The sequence below is a fragment of the Anolis sagrei genome, chromosome 4 (assembly GCF_037176765.1).
Source record: "Anolis sagrei isolate rAnoSag1 chromosome 4, rAnoSag1.mat, whole genome shotgun sequence".
In the NCBI taxonomy this organism is placed as follows: Eukaryota; Metazoa; Chordata; class Lepidosauria; order Squamata; family Dactyloidae; genus Anolis; species Anolis sagrei.
In genome coordinates, this window is record NC_090024.1 from 216,631,034 (window position 1) to 216,650,490 (window position 19,457).

General features: G+C 38.3%; 1 protein-coding gene across 3 annotated transcripts in view; it reads left to right on the plus strand.

Moving 5' to 3' along the window:
• RPN2 (ribophorin II) overlaps positions 1-19,438 on the plus strand; it is a 39,310-nt gene extending 19,872 nt beyond the window's left edge. The window contains exons 10-19 of one of the 3 annotated variants that reach the window (XR_009631305.2): positions 3,384-3,475; positions 4,594-4,708; positions 6,184-6,378; positions 7,143-7,229; positions 7,959-8,054; positions 8,577-8,652; positions 10,907-11,036; positions 14,103-14,192; positions 17,451-17,490; positions 19,137-19,438. Coding sequence is in view for 2 of the 3 variants with exons in the window: in XM_060772220.2 (XP_060628203.2) it covers positions 3,384-3,475; positions 4,594-4,708; positions 6,184-6,378; positions 7,143-7,229; positions 7,959-8,054; positions 8,577-8,652; positions 10,907-11,036; positions 14,103-14,154 (843 nt within the window). In the remaining variant the exon portion in view is untranslated. The remainder of the gene's footprint in view (positions 1-3,383; positions 3,476-4,593; positions 4,709-6,183; positions 6,379-7,142; positions 7,230-7,958; positions 8,055-8,576; positions 8,653-10,906; positions 11,037-14,102; positions 14,193-17,450; positions 17,491-19,136) is intronic. The other 2 variants (XM_060772220.2, XM_060772221.2) reach the window with 2 other exon arrangements.
• The last annotated feature ends 19 nt before the right edge of the window (positions 19,439-19,457 follow it).

Sequence of the window (19,457 nt, forward strand, 5' to 3'; positions counted from 1 at the left end):
TTTAGAAAGTATTTGGAACCTGTAACTGTTTATTGGAGCCATTCTTGTTCCTGGTAACTGAAGTTTTTCATATTTATCCATTTATACCCTGGTCTTCAGTGTCAGGATTAGTTACAAAACCCACTTTTAAACAATAACAACAAGCAGAATGCTTTAAAAGTCTGGATAACCAAAATATCTCAGACTGATACTGAAAATACATCAGAGTGCTGGACAAATCTCATTGGGAAGAGAAATCCTTCAGCAGGATGCCATATACACAGTTAATGCTGACTTTGTTTAAGGTAGCAAGGCTATCTGAAAGTCTGTGATGGTGATCCAAGCCTTGGAGAAGGTTCCTGGAATTAACTGTGTGTACCCACACCCAATTAGGCTTTTGCCATGTAGCTGGCTATGTATCAGAATGTTACAATTGGGCTCAGGATCCCAGCAGACTTCAAAGATGCTACCATCATCACCTTTTTCAAAAAGGGGGAAAGAACAGACTGTGGAAACTGCCAAGGTATCTCCCATCCAACCTCCACTGGGAAAATCCTCACAAAACTTGCAAACCGCCTTCTGCCTATTTCATAAAATATCCTCCCTAGAATCTAAGAACATCTTCTGCCCCTCCAGAGGAACTGTGAATATGATCTTCACTGCACAGCAACTCCAAGAAAAATGCAGTGAACAAAATCAACCTTTGTGCATGGCCTTCATTGACCTTGCAAAGGCATTTGACAAAGTGAATTGCAGTGCTCTCTGGACCATCCTGCAAAAAATTGGATGTCCTGACAAATTTGTGAACATCCTGTGGTTCCTCCATGTTGACAGTGAATCAACTGATTGAATTTTGTGAGGCCAACACTTTATTCGCAACAAACACGTTCTCCAAGCAACTCAAGAGGCGACTATAAACGCAGACATCACCTTCGTGGTAGAAATCAGATAGACTAAACTATTTTAAGCAGAGGCTCCATTTTCCCTGCAAAAACAAGACTGGGAACAAATTGCAGCATAAACCATGAACTACTAATATTAAAAGTTAATGTAAAGCTGAAGAAGAACACTAAATCAATTATTCTGCCCAAATACAGCCACCCATTTATCAAAGATAGAAATGATGATGCCATCAAAAAAGTTCTGATTTTTGGCCTCTCCATTTTCTCAATTTGGAGATGGTATGCCCAACCTGGCACTTGGACAGTCACTTTTGATATCAGTTACTTTGAATTCATTATGGCTCACCTAATGTCTTTGTTGATTAATACAAAATGTAATTTAATATAATTGCAATTCCTACTTATTGCAATCAGTATTTAGTTATATATCTTTAAACATTTGACATTTGAATTTCAAGAAATGTATAATTGCTCTGAAGGAGGCAGGTAGTCCATTTCTCTACAGTCTTCCAAACAATTATAATAAAGCTAAGATGTATTTGCAAAATATCTGAGACAGTAGCAACCATATGCAACCATATGCAACGAATACCTTGCTCGTTCTGATATTTTGTTAGATCCAATAAAGGTAATGCCCACTATATCATCTTAATACTGTTTCTCGAAGATAAACCCAACTATCTTTTGCATGCTGTTCTTCCCTAATTTTCTTTTTAAAAATCATTACCAACATCGCAATAGGTACTGATAAGTAAAATTGAGGAAGGCATTGCGGTTTTCATTCAAGCATTGTTTACTCAGTTTGTTATTGGTTATTTTTGCCTTTTTATTGTCTAATTAATTGAAAAATTAGTATTTAAGTATTGCTGCTCACTCTTGGGCAGCTAAAAGGAGGCTCTTGTTTACAGGCGCTGACATCTGCCATAAATATCAAAATCATTGTGGTAATTGGAGTAATAATTTCTCTTGGGCATCAGAAAAGGAGTGATGGTGCTGCTTGAACACACTGAAAACATAAGTAGTGCTAGTGGTTATGCATTAATGCTGATGGGTTTGTACGAACCCAGCCTAATAATAAGCTACATTTTTCCTGGGGGAAACTGTCAGGGAAGCTGCTTTTTAGAGGCTGTCATTAGTGATAATTCTAATTAATGTACTCAAATGTTTGAAAATTATGATCTTAAGTTGAAGGTAGTGTTCTGGGCAGAAAGACTGCATTACCTGATGTGTGTGTAAGAGAGAACGATTGAGTTAGAGAGAGAAATAAAATTATTTCACACACATGCAGAAGCTCATGCACAAACCAGGCTGACCATAAACATTGCCAAATGCCTTATCCTTGTGCTGTGCCAGAACACAACTATAGTGAGAAGTTTTTCTTCCACTTTCAAGAAGACAAAGGATGACCTTTCCATTTTAGTGAGTCAAAAGCTGGAGCCATATTCAAATTCTATATATGTGGCCATTTTTTCATGATCTTCAATTTCCTTATGCACTGACTGTCTCCTTAAGTTAATCTGCAAAGGAGGCATCTAGCAAAGGTACATTCACTCACAAATTAATGTAAGAGTCCTTCCCCATCCCCAGTTGAAACTTAAATCAAAAGATGAAAATGGTGGATGTTGTATAGAAAATAAATAAGATAATTCTGCATTTGCACGGCTTTTTCCAAATAATGATTTGGTTTGTTTGTTTGTTTACGTAATTTCTATCCAACCCTTTTCAGCCTGAAAGTGACTCAGGGCAACGTACAGAACCGGCACAATTAGATGCCATATATATATATATATATATATATATATATATATATATATATATATACACACACACACACACACACACACATACATACATATCTCAGTTAAAAGCAATTAAATTACATCATACTACATATAGAACCATAGAAACAAACAAGACATTGGTTTTATACATCTATAAAACCAATGTCTTCCAGTTTAAATTCCTCATCCATTTACATCATCTTCACCGTTGTGTGTTCATATACCTATTTGAGTTTACCTGGTCACACTGAAGTTCCAAACGCTTGCTCAAAAAGCCAGGTCTTCAATCTTTTCCGAAAAGTCAGGAGGGAAGGGCCGATCTAATATCCTTGGGCAAGGAGTTCCACAGCCAATTCTGCAAGTGATCATATACTTGAAACTGGAAAATATTTACATTCTTGTAATCTTTGCTACAGTCTTAAGTGTTTCAAATATATATTTTGCTTGAGAGCTGTTTTGTATTTTTAGCATCTGTTCCTGTGTTCAGTAATGTGAGTTGATTTTTTTCTCCATTGTTTCAATTTCCTTCAACACATTCCATTAGTTTTGCCTGCTGGTATTCTGCTTTTATCATAATTTAGAAAAAGAAAGTTATGACAATTTATTTTCTGGAGATTACATCATTCTCATTTTAAGAGAAAAGCATGATATAAATTTGATAAATAAAAAATAGAAAAGTGATGGAGACACCATGGTTTGTGGATTTACTTCTCATTTGCAGCTGAAAGTCAAGGTCTCAACAGAAGTTGGCATTTCAAATGTGGATCTCTTCACTGTGGATAAAGATCAGAGCATTGCACCAAAAACTACCAGGTAAAAGATCACCAGGCTCTATATCATGCTAAATAATAGCCCTGTAACTCCATATCCTTTGCCAGCTTTTTACTGAAGGAAGATTGGTTATCAGCAGATTATCCTGCTGTCTTGCTGAGCTTTGTTTGGGTTGCCTGTCTGCGTAGTACACACAGTTAGATGTTTATTACATTGAAGCAGTTAGCCAAGTAGCAAGTTAAAAGCAAAAAAGTTCCTCACTTATTACTTCCAGTTATTGATTGGAGATATCAAGGATACTTCCCAAACTATTCTTCCTTTCAGCTGGAAAAACATGTGGTTCGGGCTTGGCCCCATGTAAGCCACTCCAAGTCCCCATTGGGGAGATGGTGGTGGGGTATAAATAAAGATTATTATTATTATTATTATTATTATCAGAAACATCTTTACTTTTTCTCCTACCTACCTGTGCTGACAATAGTGGGGAGCTTGATTTGCATTTGTGTGGTGGCATAGAAGATGGGTCCATATCCTTATGCCATTTGAGCCACAAAAACTTTGAAGGGGGGGATTCACCCCCAGCACTAGAAAATTGTTTTAGACCCCTAACTGGTTCAAAGGCTGAGTATTAACTGAGCTTTTTTCCTTGGGTAATCTCAGGGTCCTTCTACACTGCCATATAAAATCCAGATTGGTGAACAGAGAAGACAGTTATACTACCTGAAAGATGATCTTTCCCTAATATATTTGGATCTCTTTCATTCTCGCTTTCCCTCTTGCACGTAGAAATATTGTACTACTAAATGTTGTCAGCTGCCCCACCCCCTTTTTTAAGACAGGCAATTGGCATATCATTAGCCCGCAGTTTGGCCACCACTCCTTATTTAACAGCAGATTGTTTCAATGGAGGAAAACTGCCCCAAATACAACTTTGCTACAGCTTTTATCTCCTTCACAAGATAGACAGTGCCTTAGGGCTTTCAGGCTCACTTATCTTGCAGGGGACTGGCAACAAGAGGCAGAGTTTGAAACTATTACTTATTTGGGCTACAACTCCCAGAGGTTCCAAGCTCTGGCATGATGTAGGTTGTGGGTGAGCAAGAGGACTTAATTGTGTGGTTTTCTCCCAAAGTAACTATTACTTTCCCCCTCTCCCACAGGGTCACTTACCCAACGAAAGCCAAAGGATCCTTCACTGCTGACAGCCATCAGAATTTTGCCTTGTCTTTCCAGTTAGTCGATGTGAACACTGGAGCAGAACTCATCCCTCACCAGGTTAGTTGCTTCACATTATTAACTTGTCTTCTGCTTTCTGTAAGTGGACATGTCTTTGCCAAGGACGTCTTTTTGAGGCAGCCTCTGTAAGGCTTTAACAATACTAAAAATAAATCTGAGTTGCCCAGATTATTTTGAGGTAAGGAAGGCAATTTATTCTCTCTGTGATTTGCTGATTCCATTTCTTAAAAACCTGGGAAACATTAAAAGTGAATAAATGAAAAACATGAACAAAAAATAAAGTTGCTATTTATGTGCTCCCAACAAGGTGAATTTTACCAGTTTGATCACTCGTTCAGCTAACCTGTTAATAAAGTTGTGCAGTAAAGGAGGCCATAGCTCAGTGGTAATTAACCTGTTTTGCATACAAGTGGAGATTTCCAGTGTAATCTCCATTCTTCTGACATACAAAGAGTGATAAAGGATCTGTCTTTGTGACCTTAAAGATCCATCATCAGTGAGAGTTAATGATAGATTTATGGTCAGTCTGACCAAAAAGAAGCTTCACCTGTGGACCTTCTGAAGCATGCTGCCTGGAATCTTTTCAATGTGCGGATCATAAATTTCTACTAAGCTATTACTCCCCTCCTCCCAAATGCTTTATAATAATGATGAAATGATTATTCAGTGTATGTGAATCTGCATTTGGGAAACATGGTTAAGAGAAACACATTCCATATTGTTTTGGAACATAGTTCCCTGCAGAAAAACCACTGTTTTATATTTTTAAAATCACTGCTTTGTGCAAAAACAAAACAAAACTCCAGGTACTTATGTGTGTGTGGTGTTTAGGGTTTTGTTTTTTTTTTTTTGGGGGGGGGGCACAAAAAATTGCACCAAATCACAGTGTGGCTTTTGAAACAATGTTTTTGTCCATGTGAAAAAAATTTGTACAAAATGGACAAATTTTTCACATTAAAAAACTTTCTAGAACCCCACATTTTTTTGTGTGAAAGATCACAAAAGTTTTGTTTGTTGCATGTTATGCTATGTATTATAATAATGAAATAAAGTACATCAAAATGTATTCTCTTAAATCACTATTCCTAGAATTACTTCCCAGTCTTACTTTTCTGTTGGGAGCCCTTTTCTAAAAAGTGGGTACCATGTAATAATAGTCTCCTAGATGCAACATTATACTGTTCTGAAATTGGGATGTAAAACAGAATGGCACACTCTTCTTTTTCCTAGTTTGTCCTTCCATGATTTGTAAGCACTTTTTACTTTTTGGGAGAACAGTGTGGGCAATCACTGAGAAAATGATTGAGCCTTATGATTTATTCCAAGCTCTAAAAGTAACACCTTTACTATTCTCCCTGGACAGAAAATCACATGCTACGTTGTCTCATTTATACCACCAGAAATAAGGGTGGTTTTTTACAAAGTCTTTCATGTTGTGCTATCTGATGCTAAAATAAGTGTAAAAGCCTTACCACTTTTTGTTGGGTGCTAAGTGTAACTGCCTCTTCCTGCAGACCTTTGTTCGTCTTCACAATCAGAAGACCGGTCAAGAAGTAGTGTTTGTTGCAGAACCAGATAGCAAAAATATCTACAAGTTTGAGCTGGATACTTCAGAGAGGAAAACAGAGTTTGATTCTGCCTCTGGAACCTATACTCTTTACTTGATCATTGGCGATGCTACTCTGGAAAACCCAATCCTCTGGAATGTGGTATGTTTTACTATTTGCACACCGCTTGCCTGTAGTATCAGTGTTAGATATATGTAATATCATTGGCGTAAAATGTTTCAACACGTAGCGTCACGTTGTTGTCATGTTGATCTTTGTATCTTCTCTAGGTAAAGCACAATTCTTTGCTCACTGTTTTGAGGGAATTTAAAACTCTAATGCTCTAACCTTTCAGTTAGAAAATTGTCTTTTTCCTCTTTATTTTAACCATAACTTTCTAAGAGGAAAATACTCTAAAGGCAAATGCATTCATGCTCAGATTTACCAAAAAGTGGCTTGTCTGCCTGTGCAGACCCTTTTGGGTGATAGAAAGAGCAATTGAGGGATTAACCATTGCCAAAATGAGGATTGACCCAGTGTAAATCTTTGTTATGTCTATCAAGGCCTAGCGCTCAACTTCTGTCTTTTAAGCCATCATATTTAACATAAACTGAAAACTAATGTTACTACTTTGTGCAGACATTGCACAGAATTAATTCCTAGTGCTAAAAAAGAAAAGAATCAACAAGTCTATTTTATTTTTAATTGCTCCCATTCCCACAAATTTGCATTAACAGACAGATGATCCTTCTCATTTTTTGTGTGCGCACATGAGCACTTGTATTTGTTTTACCAACTGGCAGTGTGTAGGAATGTTCCTGGCGAAAGCAACATATATTCTTAACATAACTATATAATATTCAGTATTAATCAAGCATAAGTAAAGTGTTTATAGGAGGTTCATTTACCAATAACATCCTTTTCAGGCTGATGTTGTCATCAAATTTCCAGAAGAAGATGCTCCATCCACAGTTCTGTCAAAAACCCTTTTCACTCCAAAGCCAGAGATACAGGTACAGTGCAGGAAATAAGTTGGTTACTTTTCTCAATTTTTCTTCTGAGCATTCTTAAGATAATTTTCAATGTTATGTGGCCTTACAGATATCTAGTGTAAATAAACCTACATTTCTTATAGACTAGAGGTCCCCCCTCCCTCTCTCTTCTCCTAGGATTCATAGATGGATGCATACCATGTATGAATTGCGTGAGGCGCCACCTTTTTGCTACAAGATTATACTGTTTTGTTGAATCTGTAGATTTTTTGGCAATTCCGACTCTGCACAAAGGAGGAAGAATTTGCAAGCACCTGAGTGAGGACTCAGTTGGCACCAGTTCAAATCACCACCTTTTTGTTTCTTTTTGATGTTTTCCCTGAATATAAAAACTTAATCTGGCACTTTGGCTGGAGACCTGGTGACATCAGTGGGCCCTGCTATCAACTCTTCATACACAGGGACCAAAATACTTTGGTCTTTAAAGTGTCTTGCATTATATCCACCACCTTCTAGACAGTTTCCAAATTTGGTGGTGATTTAGTATACAGAGATTTCTAGTACCCTGAAAGTAACCAAGAGCACCTGCTGTTTCTGTTAGGTTGAACAACAGACTCTGAATTGTGTGAATTCTATAGAATAGAGTTACAAATAAATGAAGGGTAGTTATTTTGACCCATAGTTTTCTGTCTACTTGCTGAAATGAGCTACTTTTCTGATCAATTTTACCTGGAACTACTTCTTTTATAGCACCTGTTCAGAGAACCTGAGAAGAGACCTCCCACTGTGGTATCTAACACATTCACAGCCTTGATTCTCTCTCCACTGCTTTTGCTCTTTATTTTGGTAAGTTTCCCATAGCCAAACCAGGACATACTTTCCAGTCAGTGCTGGTTTGAAGTTAGAAGTTGAGAGGAGATAAAGCTTGGCCACAGGGAGACAGTGCAGTGCAATGCTAGCTAGAGTTTTATGGGGCCATGTCAGTGTTTATGTTATATGGTTTCATTCTGCTATCAATAAAACATTTAATCAACATAGTTGATGTCTAAACTTTTCCCCCTCTCAAATTTCTACTTTTGTGTATGTTTTCTCGGTTTTAGGTGACAGCCAGTGAGACTTTCCAACACAGGTGTACTCTTTTTATGTAAACAGTCATTTTGAATAGAATTAATTGTAAAAGTTAGTACACTTGTTATGGTTTCTGATCTACATACACAAGTATGCTAACACAGAGATAAATACATGCATACATAATTAGAATCCTTTCTTAAGTTGGTAGATTTCTTATTTTCAGGGAGGATGAATGTGATTTGGTTTAATTGTCTATTGATCTTTTTCACTTAATGCTCTTGTTTTGTATCTCTTCAGTGGATAAAGATTGGGGCCAACATATCCAACTTCAGCTTTGCTCCAAGCACCATTATATTCCATTTGGGCCATGCAGGTAAGTGGCAGAGAGATTCCTCTCCATTTGTCTTTTACCACGTAAGCTCGGAAGCAAGAGCCTGATGACACATGAGCTCACAACCTATTAACTATAATGGGCATAATAGTACCTTTTGTCCTCCCCCCTTCGCCCTATTTCTGTCTCGTAGAATTATTTTTGTGCTGCTAAATACATGTTGCCCATCAGTTAAACAGCTGCCATTAGACTAGGTTTCTCTTGCTTCCATTTAGATACATTTCATAGTACAGAATGTTCCAAATTTGCTTGTTATTTAACTTTGGTGTGTGTGTGTGTGTGTGTATACGTACATAGCATTCTGAAAAAGAGGCTAGGGGGCCCTGAGTCATTTACCTAGTTTACAGACATTACATAAAGTGCCTTGGTTTCTCTGCCACAAGTCTATAGTATTGGCTAAAGATTGCCATTGCATCAGTGCATCTCTTGTTATTTCCTTGTGTTGCTTTTCCTTCATAATACTGAATTCTTTAACAAAAAAAACACGGGAAGCTGTTGTGTCCTGGAAGACATCCTCTACTTCTTTGAAATCCTGCACATAAATTTTTAGTTTTGCCTTCCCCATAGCTTCATGTTTCCCTAATGAAATAGACTATTGTTTAGAAGCAATATATTGGTATTTATTGAGCCCTTTCAAACTAGCTTATTTATCATGTCAGAAGCAAATTGATGGTACAGTTATAATGTATTGAAAAACACAAACAAAGTTAAAAACTTGGCATTATACTAAATGTCCTTTGACCAGAAACTGGCCACTTGAAGTACCTCTGGTGTCACTATGAGAAGGTCCTCCGTTGTGCTTGTGCCAGGGCTCAGGCAGCATTGTAGTAAGTGTTCTCTGGTTTGTTCTTCTCCACACTCACATGTCGTGGACTCCACTTTGTAACCCCAATTCTTGAGCTTGGCTTTGCATCACACGGTACCAGAGCGCAGTCTGTTGAGCACCTTCCAAGTTGTTCAGTCTTCTGTGTGCCCACGGGGTAGTCTCTCATTCGATATCAGCCAAACATTGAGGTTCCAGGTTTTTGCTTGCCACTTATGGACTCTCGCTGGCTGAGGTGTTCCTGCGAGTATCCCTGTAGATCTTAGAAAGCTATTTCTTGATTTAATGCGTTGATATGCTGGCTGATATCCAAACAGAGGATGGGCCAGAGATGTCACTGCCTTGGTCCTTTCATTATTAGCTAATAATGAAACTAGCTAATTGAAAGGTTCAAGTTTGCATGAATTTGAGGTAGATGTTCAGGGCATATGTTGAGTTACATTTATACACATCATGATTTTCAAAGTGGACTTAGTAGGACTTAATTTACATGTTCTGTCACTTTCAGTGATAACTAAATGTGGTTCATATTCAACTTAAAAATTGGAGCAAATTCTTTTAAGCATGTTCAGGCTGAGGGTGTAGATTGCTTGTCTATTGTGAGAGTGGCAGGGGCTTCTCACTAATATTAGTGATGCACAGAAGTTGTTGGATCATTTCCCCTCAGAGCTGCTAAGAGGCAGTCTGTCTGGAATTTCTTACTCCGAAAGACTATGCTCCTGTGAAGGAATTGAAGTAGAAACAATAGAGCACATTTTATTGCAGTTCCATTATTACACAGTACAATCTCACCAACTTTTATATCCAATTCTGTCCCACATGACCAGCCATCCCCCGCAGAGGATTGCTACATATCTTTTAGAGGACCAGTGCCACAGGATGACTCTCATAGTGGCAAAATTCCTAGCAGTGGCAACAAGGATGAGAAAGAAACTAACCTCCGATAGGAGTATTACTTGAAACCATGTAGATGTATCTTGCATAATGAACTTCTCCTGAGATGGGAGAATTTATTAATGACTGTTTGTTCACTGATGGATCTATGGACCATAATTTCTAGTCAACAACATAAACTGCCAACTTTCTCAACTTTCCCAGAATCTAGTTGAGAGATATAGAAATTTCAAAATGCTGTATCCAGTGGAGGCTAATATTTCTGCCTTTTCTATAAGGTCTTTTAGATCTAGCACATATGCACTCTCTTCTTCCCAATCGATAATTGATCACCATTTTGGAATCTGAAGTAATTTTTGTGATATAGCTTCACTGTTACTTCCATGCAATCCAGATAATGATGGAAATTAAGAACTGGTATGCATTTATTCTATATTGCCTGTGCTGTGAATGTTGATGTTCAGTCTTTCCCAATGTAATTTCACCCCCATTGCCTTGGTGTCTTTCTTTTCTTAATAGCCATGTTGGGGCTCATGTATGTCTACTGGACCCAGCTCAATATGTTTCAGACCATGAAGTACCTGGCTATACTTGGCAGCCTCACCTTCCTAGCAGGCAACAGAATGTTAGCACAGAAAGCTGTGAAAAGGTAAGAAGCCAAACATGGATATTATTATAGGTTCTTCTGAAGATAAGCAGGGCAGCAGACAATAAATAAATAAATAAATGGTGTGCTATTTGGAAAAAGCCTAATGCATAATGATCTTCCCAGATTTTTTTGGTGTATTTCTTTTTGATAGCAGCCATTTTCATGAGGTATTACCATTACTCTTGCTGCCTTGTGATGCTGCTGTCTTTCGATTGAGAGGTTCCATGTATGGGGAGATCAAGTGATAAAACAACTCCTGTAGAGTGTTCTTCTTCTAATATATTTACTACACCCTTAGCATGCTGACACACATCCTGGCAGGCCGTCCTCCTTCTGAAAATGCAGCTGAGTATTGGAACAATTGCCTTAATTCCCACAAAGTTCCAATCATAGTGTTGCTCTTTTACATTGTGAGAAATCCAAGCAGCTCCCGCTGACTCTACAATGAAAACTCTTCAGAGGCTGCTGTCTCTCAGTTGGTAATGCTGAAAATTCAACAACTAAAACCAGCATCATTTGCAGTTATCTTCTCGTTCCCCTTTTAGACCTCCAAAGGAAAAACTGGATTAACCCTTAAAATTTTGACCATACAGTCTCATTTGTAGAAGAATGATACATTGGAACAGGAAAGGTTAGCCATCTCCTAACTTGGTGCTCATTGAATGTTTTGAACTAGATTACCTATGATACCTATGATGGTTAAGACTGCTGCACAGTCATCCAACAGGTTTGGAGAGCACCAAGTTGTTTGAAGGAAGCTATGTATAGGCAGAAGTGAAAAGTTCTGAGGGCACAGTTTGAGGACCATTTAGAACAGTGGTGTTTTGACCTACAGCTCCCAAAATCCCAGCCAGTTTACCAGCTGTTAGGATTTCTAGGAGTTGAAGGCCAAAACATCTGGGGACCCACTGGGTGAGAACCACTGATTTAGGACAATGTTGTCATGTGAACACTCCTTGGAATTCTTTTTCTCCCCCATTTACATAACAGCAGGAAAATATGATTTGTCTTTCCAAAGTTAAGAGATCATATTTTAAAACTTCACTTGTTCTGTTGATTTTTCTCTCTCCTTTTTCACACAACTGCAAAAGAACATGCTGTCATGATATTAATGACAAGGCTGGCTTTACAAGCACCATGTGCATCCAACAGGGCATCCTTGTCCAGATGTGTTGGAAAGCTCCCAGGATTCCCCTGGCAGCATAGTTATAATCCAAACATTTCCTAGTTTCCATGTTGGCACAGGGTATTGCTTCTTGATTTTATGACCAGCATTTATATTTCAGGCTGTGAGAGGCACTTCATAGCTTAAACTGATGCCACTGCATATTCACTTAGACTGGTATATTTTTTCATCTACAGTGGGAGTTCAGTTATAGCCATAAAACATTTTCCATGTAATCTTCCTTTACTCATACGAATGCTCCTGGAAGTCAGTTCCATGACCATGTTTGTCATGGGAACAGAATTCATAAACAAGTGGGAGAGAGGGAGGGAAGAGCTGAGCCACAGGTCCCATTGATTCATTGATAGATAGATGTTAAATTTGGCATCTGGGATGCATGTACATTGATGGTGTTGTATAAATAATTTAAATTATGATGATGATACAGCTTGTACACATGTGAATGGGATCCCTGTTCAGTCATTGCACACAGTCCCAATCATGTGTCGTTCATATGGAGACATACTGTTGACCAATGTCACATTTCTGTTGTTTGTAGCAAGAGGCTTGGATATGGAATAGGTTTGATTGCAGCAGTGGCATAGTCCTGTTCTTTCTTTAAAGTATTTGTCACAGAAGCGAGGAACCTGAACGACAATCTCTCGGGAGTTTCATGCTGGTTGGTAGGTGGGACTAAAGCCAGAGGTTGGCACAACTACAAAAAATCAATTTCTCGCTGCTATTTCTGCTTTTCTGTTTTCCTACCCACCTTCAAAGTTACTGAGGAAAGACAGGTTGTTGTTTTGTTTTTTGTTTTTTTGCAGTGACCTGAAATAAATGCTTTTCTAGGGCTCTTGAAATTACATCAAAGACTACATGAGATCAGACCAAGGGCCTCTGTTTGCCCACTTCTGGTTTATTATGCATGAGAAGTTTTGAAGAAGGCTAAAGCTACCAGCACTTAGAAATTGTAACACATTGAGGCAGCAGCTGTTACATTCCACAGGGAGTCATTTTGGTCTTCTACTCTGTTTAAAGGGTGGTTAGAAAATCTTTGACTCTCTGGATGCTTCAAGCTTCCACTTTCCTGAAGTCCTAGCTTGCATGGAACTATGGGAGCTGTGTCCAAAGAGTCAAACAATCTTTTCCCCTGACTTTCCTAGTGGCCTTAGTGCTGTTTTTACAAAGACAGTTTACAAACTGAGAATGCGACACTCAAAGCACTTCACATTTAGTGGTTTGGAAACCCAGAGAAATGGAATGCACCAAGGAACCTACTCTTATCAATGTGACACAGAGTGAATTAAAAATTCCCAGGAGTGTTCACCATGTCAGACATTCTTCCACTTCTTCCTTGCTATAACCTACACTCAGCTATTAGACACTGATAGGAATGACATGGAGGCAAGGCATGCAGTAGAGGCCAGCCAGAATGGGTAGATTACCCACACAACAGCAACAGAAAGTGTGCTATCTAAAATAGCTGCCAAGCAGACTTGAGTTTCTATTTCAATTCTACCAGGGCTTCTAGCAACATAAATAAAATAATAATTCTTGTTAGCAGCAGCTGTGCATCAAGGTTATAATAAAATAGTTTGCATATCACAAGACAAGATTCTCAATTTATTTTCTCAGTCTAGTGAATAATACCTTATGGTAACATTTCTGCTAACATTCTGGTGTTGGATATATTGGTTTCCAGTCACACCTGCCTTTGTGGCATAAATCATCTTCTAAGGTATTATGAAACTCCTTGATGCACACCCATATTTCAGAGTTGCTGGAAGGTCTGGTTTTGCTGCTTGCATGTTTCTTTTTTTAGGTGTTGTCGGTTCCTGGAACAGTTTTTCTCTCCGCTTACTCTCCTGTCTGAACCTTTTATCCCTTTTTCCTTTTGGCAGGATCGCTGCAGAACAGAGCAGTAGGTTGGCAAAATATAGAACACTGCGGTAAAAGGGTTATTTACTAGTGACCAGCTCTTCTTCCTAGAAGTAAGGGTCTTTGGATGTTGCCTTTCCTAAGCATGCTGGCTGCTTCATTTCATGCTTCTTGTTCACCTCTCTCTGTGCCAAATAGAATCTTAACAAATTGCCAAGCACATCCTTGAACCTGAAAGAGCCTCATTCCTTGAATTACAGTTAGTTTAACATTATTCAGATTACTCTCACTTTGTTCCAAGTCTGTGTCATGTGATAATGGATACCTACATGCTAACCTTTGCTTACTAGAGATGCTGACCAATTTAAAACTATTCTAAGTAAATTTGCATTTTCCTAAGTGTCATAATTAGCACTATTGGTAGTACTATCTGCCTCTCCTGTTCTATTAATATCAGGCACTTAGCTTCATTAACATTGCTACTCCACTGTGTCTTGAGACCATAACCTTAGCTCTGAAGGGAGTGTGTGAGAGCTTGTAATGTAATCAATGAACTCAAGAGACAAGCAAGACAAAATGATGTATTTTTCCCCCTACAAATCTGCTATTTAAATACAGAGCAGCTGAGAAAGCCCTTGAAACTAAAATTAGCATTATGGGAAACTGCACTACATACAACCCTTCAGTCTGTTGCTTCATCCACTTATCTCAATTCACATCAAGTACGGGCATTAGGAAGGGAGAAATGAACCTGGAGCAGTAGACTAGAACAGTAATGCACAACCTGTGGTCCTCCAGGTGTTTGGGGCTCCAACTCCCAGAAGCCGTAGCCAGCTTACCCAATGATCAGGAATTCTAGGAGCTGAAGTCAAAATAGCTGGAGGGTGTCAGGTTGTGCACCGTGAGGCTAGAATGTAAAGTACAAGAAGATTAAAGTTCAGCTCCCTTTTTTTGTACACTGCCTTTACTGTTAAAGTTACTAGAGTAGCATGAACATCTGTCAGGGCTTGTCAGATGTATGTTTCTCATGCCTTGTTTCTAATTAAGTCATAACTTAGAATGTAAAGATTTCTTCCTTTTCCGTTTATTTTAACAACCATAGCCTTAAAAATAAACAGATGTAGCATTGCTTGACAGCTGCAGATCTCACCATCCTCCCCCGCTATAGGCTGTGCTGCACTATGTAAATAATACTAATAATGATAATAATAATTGTTATAATCACTGGTTGTACTGACAATTGCTGATGGAGCTTTTTGTCCAATAGTATTGGGGGTATGACATTATTCCCACAACTCTATCGGTTTTTCTCATAATTGTAATGGCAAGCTAGCAGGAACAAAGTGAAAGCTTTTGCTAACCATACTTGCCTAATTGTGTGTCTCTCCTTCCTGTTGGGCTCTGTTGCTTCACTGATCCAAAAATGAGAGGCTTAAGTGTTCAAACTAGCTGTGTTGTTTATTTTTTATCTGAATTAGATTCAAAGTGTTGCATTATCAGTTCATATTAGTACCATAGCATTGTGCCTGAAGTTGTGATTGTAGGGTAAAATGAGTACATTAGTACAGACTGTGTCTCTATATTGTCAGCCATGTGCAAGAGAAACATGTCAGTTTGTCAAAGACAGTGGTTCTCAACCTGTGAGTCCCCAGATGCTTTTGGCCTTCAGCTCCCAGAAATCCTAACAGCTGGCAAACTGACTGGAATTTCTGGGAGTTGTAGGCCAAAACATCTGGGAACCCACAGGTTGAGAACCACTGGTCTAAGAGAACATTTGAGTTTGCTGTATCCTAAAATAATCTAAAGAAGATGCCTTTACCTCTCCTTTTCCCAAACATGCTATTATTTCATGAAGTAAAGAAAAATTAAAATGCTTGCTTCAATTACAAAATTGTAATTCTGAGCAATCTGGAGAGCCTGTTAACGTTAAAATGATGTTGAAGCAAACTTTGCACAGATTAACTCCATGGGAAGAATTTTAAGGAGTAAAATACTCTTGATAGGAGAGACTGAGAAAATTGTTCAAGTAAACAATGAAAGTTATGCTGCTATACTTCTGAGGTTTCTGTGCTTTGATCTTCTAGTATCCATGTAAACAAAAAAAGCTAGATTTTTCTCTCTCTCTGAAAAAACGAATCTTAGTCCATTGGCAAAGAAATTGTGTTCTTCAGCATACTTAAGTCAGCACAATAGTTTGTGTGGCATATTAAGTCTTCTCAGTAATAGAGGAGTGGAGCCCGCACAGTGGGTTAAATCAGAGGTCCTCAAACCTTTTAAACAGAGGGCCAGGTCACAGCCCCTCAACCTGTTGGAGGGCCAGATTATAATTTGAAAAAAGCATGAATGAATTCCTATGCACACTGCACATATCTTATTTGTAGTGCAAAAAAACCTTAAAAACAATACAATAATTAAAATGAAGAACAATTTTAACAAATATAAATTTATTAATATTTCAGTGAGAAGTGTAAGCCTGCTTTTGGCTGATGAAATAGGATTGTTGCTGTTGTGTGCTTTCAAATAGTTTCAGAGTTAGGTTGACCCTGAGGGAGGGCCACGTAAATGACAAGCAACCAGGATGTTGGTCTCCAACATGTCCCACTTCTAGACAGTCCCAAAGGATGCCAGATTGCGTACCACAGCTCCAAATTCTGTGCTTATGTGCTGATGCCATAGATATATAAAATATGCACTCTCTTGCACACATTAACATCAATGAAATATTTTGATGCCAGACTGGATTGTAAGCATACATTCAGGTTTACAAATTCTGAGTTTTGCTCTGCAAAGTGAGTTTGAGGGGGTCTTTGATGACATTTTGGAGTCTTTGATGACACTTTACGAGCACTTTCATTCTGTATTTGAATGACAGGGAGATAGCTTATTTGATTTAAAAATAATTAACAGTTTTGAGCTGGGAAGTCGAGTATGTGTAGCTACAAATTTAGTATGAATTCTGAGTTGCAGTCTCTTCCCTGTTTATCTGTGAAAATAATTCCAGTTTGAGAGGGGTTTCAGGAATGCATTTCAGTGATGGAAATAGCCAGGTTCACAAAGTAGAACCTAATCAAAGTGATCTAGGAATCATGTCTTTGTTCTGTGCATGTCTTCTCAGGAGTAATCCCCAAACCAATTTTCCAGGTTGCAAGTCTAAACTTGTGTTTCATCCATAAACACATCCATCTGCAAACCCGAGCTCATATTTCATGCAGCTGGAATTCTCTTCCCTAGTGTCTACAATTTTGGGATAATACTACCATGTATTGTAAAGCTATTGTAACAATAATATGAGCACTGTTTGGAACTCCTGGTTGCTTGATAGTTAATTACTATAGGTTGTATATACTAAAAATATCCTTCTCTTGTCAAAGGAAAGACATGAAGCTACCAGGTGAGAGTTACCTTAATAAGGTAAATTAACTGAGGCAGCATTGTTTCCTGTGTGCTTTTACCTTACGCCATAAATAAATGCAAATATTTGAGTATGTTTTTTGTTTGAAAAGATACTGTATAATGCAACAAGAATGCCTTCACATGCATATTACTTACTCTTTGTTTATCTAGTAGCCTTTAGTTTTGGAATAATTCCAAAAGTTTAGATGCTTGCTATTATTTTCACCACTCCGCCCCTTACCTTTTAATTGCAGATCATATTTATACACTTTATCCTGCTTGTGGGTTAGCAGTGTGAAATATAGTAAACACACAAGGTATGCTAATTCCACCCTTCCCTTCGTCTTCTGCAAAGAAGAGCTTTCTCTGTTTTTGCAGGTTCTCCCTACAATTTGGAACTCTGGAGGAAAAAAAGTTCCAAATTCAGAACTCTATCTTATGAAAATGGAAGATGAGCCACCCTCCATATGTAGAAAGTGGTGGATGGGAGCTAGTGTGGTCTTCATTTAGGCTTATTATTTCCATATTTCTAAAGACAGAATAAGACTTTAACACTCAGCTTATGTTGGGAATATGAGGGTATTTTAAATTTTGCTACCTCTTTTAAAAAAAACGATTCAATTTCACTGAAAAAATCCATAGATACATGTTTAATTAGGCTATAATGCTGTATGGTGAACCCACCATGTCTTTGCTTTCAGTCTGCTTTGGTAAGCCACAGTTGCTTCCCATGTCTCTGTGGAAGCTTCTCACACAATCCTGTGATTAGCAATAGCAGTGCTTTTGTTTTTTCAATTGTAAACCACCATACAGCTGCCTCTGTGGGAACATAGTAAACAATATAAGCACTCCTGCAAATTCATTCAGGAACAGACATGCAGAAATGTCACTACTGCTGCCAATCGCAAGGCAGCAAGCAGTTTTCCACGGGGATATGGTGACTGGTCACAATGCCAGTATTCCTGCTTGGTCACTTGCAAACAACCATACAGGGGCACTGCTCATTACAGAGCAGCAAGCATGTTCTACAGGGATATGGCGAGTGATAGCCGTGCTCCTGCTTCATCTTCCATGAATGACTGTGTAGGAGTACTGCTTCAATCCCAGGATGGCGAGTAGTAGCTGCACTTTTACTAGGTTGTTACTAGAGGTGCTTTGAATGCAATTTTCCTCCTTCTTGGTAGGGGGTTGGACTAGATGGCCCATGAGGTCTCTTTCAACTCTATGATTCTATGTTTGTGAAAAGCAGCTCAAAGGGGAAAGCAGACAGCTGTCAGTCTTCCTGCCTCCCTGCTCAGTTTGTAATAGGGACTTGAGCATTAACCTTTATTGGTATCTGCAGGGGACCTGAAACCAATCATTTGTGAAAGCCAGGGACCCCCTGTAAACACATAATTGGATGTAAGACCTGTTAAGCACAGTTGTACTTTCAGTTTTGTTAATATCTATAGAATAGAGCTGCAGACATGTATTCACTGTATACAACAACACTGAAGTGCAAAGGTTTGAAATTCAGGTCCTGGCCATCTGTAAATTAGATGTAGTATGGCATAATTTTAGCCTTATGTTGTTATCTCTTCATTGTGTCTGTAAAAGGATAATCATGGCAATTTGGTGTTTTCAATATGGAATTTAACTTTGAGGATATTTTTGTGTACTTGCAGAACACACTAATGTCAGAAGAAAGGAAGAACTGAAGGAAGATCAGTTTGAGGTACAAAGGAAAGGAGCCAAAGAAGAGTTTAAAGGCCAGAAACTGAAATGTGGAAAATAATTGCCTGTAATGTTGGAAAGATGTCTTTTTTTTTTACAAGAAGTGTTTCCCCACTGTTTCTGTTCAGTGTCTGAAATGCTTTGTTTCATGACATAAAAATTCTTGCCTACCACCCGGAATGATAGAAATTGATGAGCCCCAAACCTGTTGTTTTGTCTTTTTTTTCCATTAAAATAAAATTGACAAAAAGGAGCAGTTTTTGCATAAATTC